The sequence below is a fragment of the Brienomyrus brachyistius genome, chromosome 12 (assembly GCF_023856365.1).
Source record: "Brienomyrus brachyistius isolate T26 chromosome 12, BBRACH_0.4, whole genome shotgun sequence".
In the NCBI taxonomy this organism is placed as follows: domain Eukaryota; kingdom Metazoa; phylum Chordata; class Actinopteri; order Osteoglossiformes; family Mormyridae; genus Brienomyrus; species Brienomyrus brachyistius.
Window position 1 is genome coordinate 25,447,304 of NC_064544.1, and position 2,246 is coordinate 25,449,549.

General features: G+C 53.9%; 1 protein-coding gene across 1 annotated transcript; it reads right to left on the bottom strand.

Annotated features, from left to right (window-relative positions):
- Positions 1 to 593: 593 nt before the first annotated feature.
- Positions 594 to 1,871, bottom strand: LOC125705362 (uncharacterized). Its single transcript, XM_048971906.1, has 2 exons — positions 1,133 to 1,871; positions 594 to 970 (listed from the first exon to the last, which is right to left on the bottom strand). Exons 1-2 carry the CDS (start codon positions 1,869 to 1,871, stop codon positions 594 to 596), a joined length of 1,116 nt encoding a protein of 371 aa, XP_048827863.1.
- Between the last annotated feature and the right edge of the window lie 375 nt (positions 1,872 to 2,246).

Below are 2,246 nucleotides of genomic sequence, written 5' to 3' on the forward strand. Positions count from 1 at the left end.
CCCCTCCCCCCATTCGATCAGCCATGTTGATGCCCTCGTGGACCTAAGTTAAATTTGGTGCTTCTAAAATTCAGCTAAGTCTCTGCTGTCTTAGAGACGTCATTGTGAACGTTTGTGAGTTCACGTAGGCCACCACAATGTGTGTGGTCAGGATGTGTAGGGCATGGCCCATCACAATGTGTGCTGTTTTCTGCACGGCTTTTGCCACTCCTGCCACATATCTGGTGCATGATGGATGTCATTGTTCTGTGGTGTCGAGTTTAGTGCTAATATACATTCGTACCTTTCGCTCACCCCCCTTTTTCTGAAACAGAATGGCGTTCCCAACGTCTTCAGTTTTAGAAACATCTAGATGGAACGGAAGAGAATAATCAGGTAGTGCCAGATCAGCTGCTTGGGCTAACCTCTGCTTAAGAGTGATGAAAGCCTCCTCTGCAGGTTGATCCCATGTCAGAGTGGCGCTGAGGCTCCGCAGGCCATGTGGCCGCACCAGAGCCATCAGGGGTTGCGTCAGACCCGTGTAATCTGCAATGTAAGTTCCGCTGTAGCCAGTCAGTCTCAGAAAGGACAACATGTCCTTCACAGTAATGGGTTTAAGGGTGACTCAGGATGGCTGACCGATGGGCCGGAGAGAGCCCTGTCCCCTTACCAGATAGGACCCTCCCCAGGAAGGAAACCACCGTCCTGGCCACCTGCATCTTGTCCTTACTGACCTTGAATCTTCTTTTTGCCAGCCAGAGGAGCACTGACCGAGTCGCCTCGAGTGCCACCTCCGCAGTTGGAGCCACGATAAGCAAGTCATCGACGTACTGGACGAGGGTGATCCCATCAGGGAGAGGGCAGCCCTGCAATGACTGCTTCAACACCTGATTGAAAATCCCGGGAGACGGAGCAAATCCCTGTGGGAGACGCGTGTACCTGAACTGGCATCCCCTGTACGTGAACGAGAATACGTCCCTGCAGTGGGGTGCTAGTGGTAACGAAAAGAAAGCGTTAGCCAGATCAATGCACGTGAACCATGTCTGGGACGGAGTAAGGTTGGTGAGAGCAACGTAGGGATTACGAACTGGAACAGTGGGAGTCAGCAGCAGATCATTGATAGTGCGCAGGTCGTGCGCCATTCCATACTTGCCTGTTCCTGCCTTCTCCACTGGGAGGATCGGAGTATTCCACTGAGAAGTGGAACATTCTAACACTCCTGCCCGTAAGAGACCGGCAACAGTCTCCGCTATCCCTTCCTCTGCAGCTGGTTTGTGTTGGTATTGCCTGACCCAAAGGGGTCCTGCCGTAGGGCGCAATAGGAAGTCGACGGGCGCGCAATCCACCAAACCAACATCCGTGGGGCCGGTGGACCACAGGGAGTCGAGCAGGGAAGCCAGTAATGCTGCTGCACTGGGATGATCCATCTTTTCCCTACCATGGTCCCTAGACAATTGTTCATGCTGTAACAGGGCTGTGTCTGTCACCTTAGTTGGAATACAGTAGGAACTGCAGGAGGGGGAGTACGAGATTTGAAGGATCTGGGTGGGACCCCAGTCCGTAGCTGAAATGGCTCTTTTCACCATAGGGCCTAAATCTTTGGCCTGATGCTTAGGATGTAGGGCGAGAGAGACGTGTGGCACCGCCTCCTCTCCCATCCTGTACCAGGGCAGTTGCTCAGGAGACAGGTGGACTGCTGAGGCCAACCCCTCGGGACCTACATAAATGTTTTGAGATGCAACTTGCCACTCGTGGCCTTCCAGTTGCTCAGAGAACAGGTCCCCATACCATTCTGTGGAATTACGGTCATAAAACAGTGTCACATGTGGGGGGTCGGGCAGAGGAACATAGGGTTCCAGAAGGGCTATCCAGGGACGCCACGCGGTGTACATCGCTAGAATACCTGCCGGGCTAGGCTGCAGGATACCCAGTAGATATCAGTCACTGGGTGCTGTGACACAGGTTGCATCAGCCACTGCCCCATGCCACCCGTCGCTCCGTCACATGGCAGGTGGATCCCTTCTGGGAGGGTGACAACCAAACCATCAGCACTGCACAAAATTGAAGCTCCCAGCTTCACCAGCATGTCCCACCCCAGAAGGTTCACAGGCGCTGCAGCGGAGACCACAAACGGGTGTAGAAAGGTCTGTCCCCCAACCGCACTCTCACGGGCTTAGTCACTGGCAGTCTCTGTTCCTTCCCGGAGAAGCCCACAACGGTCACTGTAGTGGCGGAAAGATGTTGTTGGTTAGGCATCACATTCAATG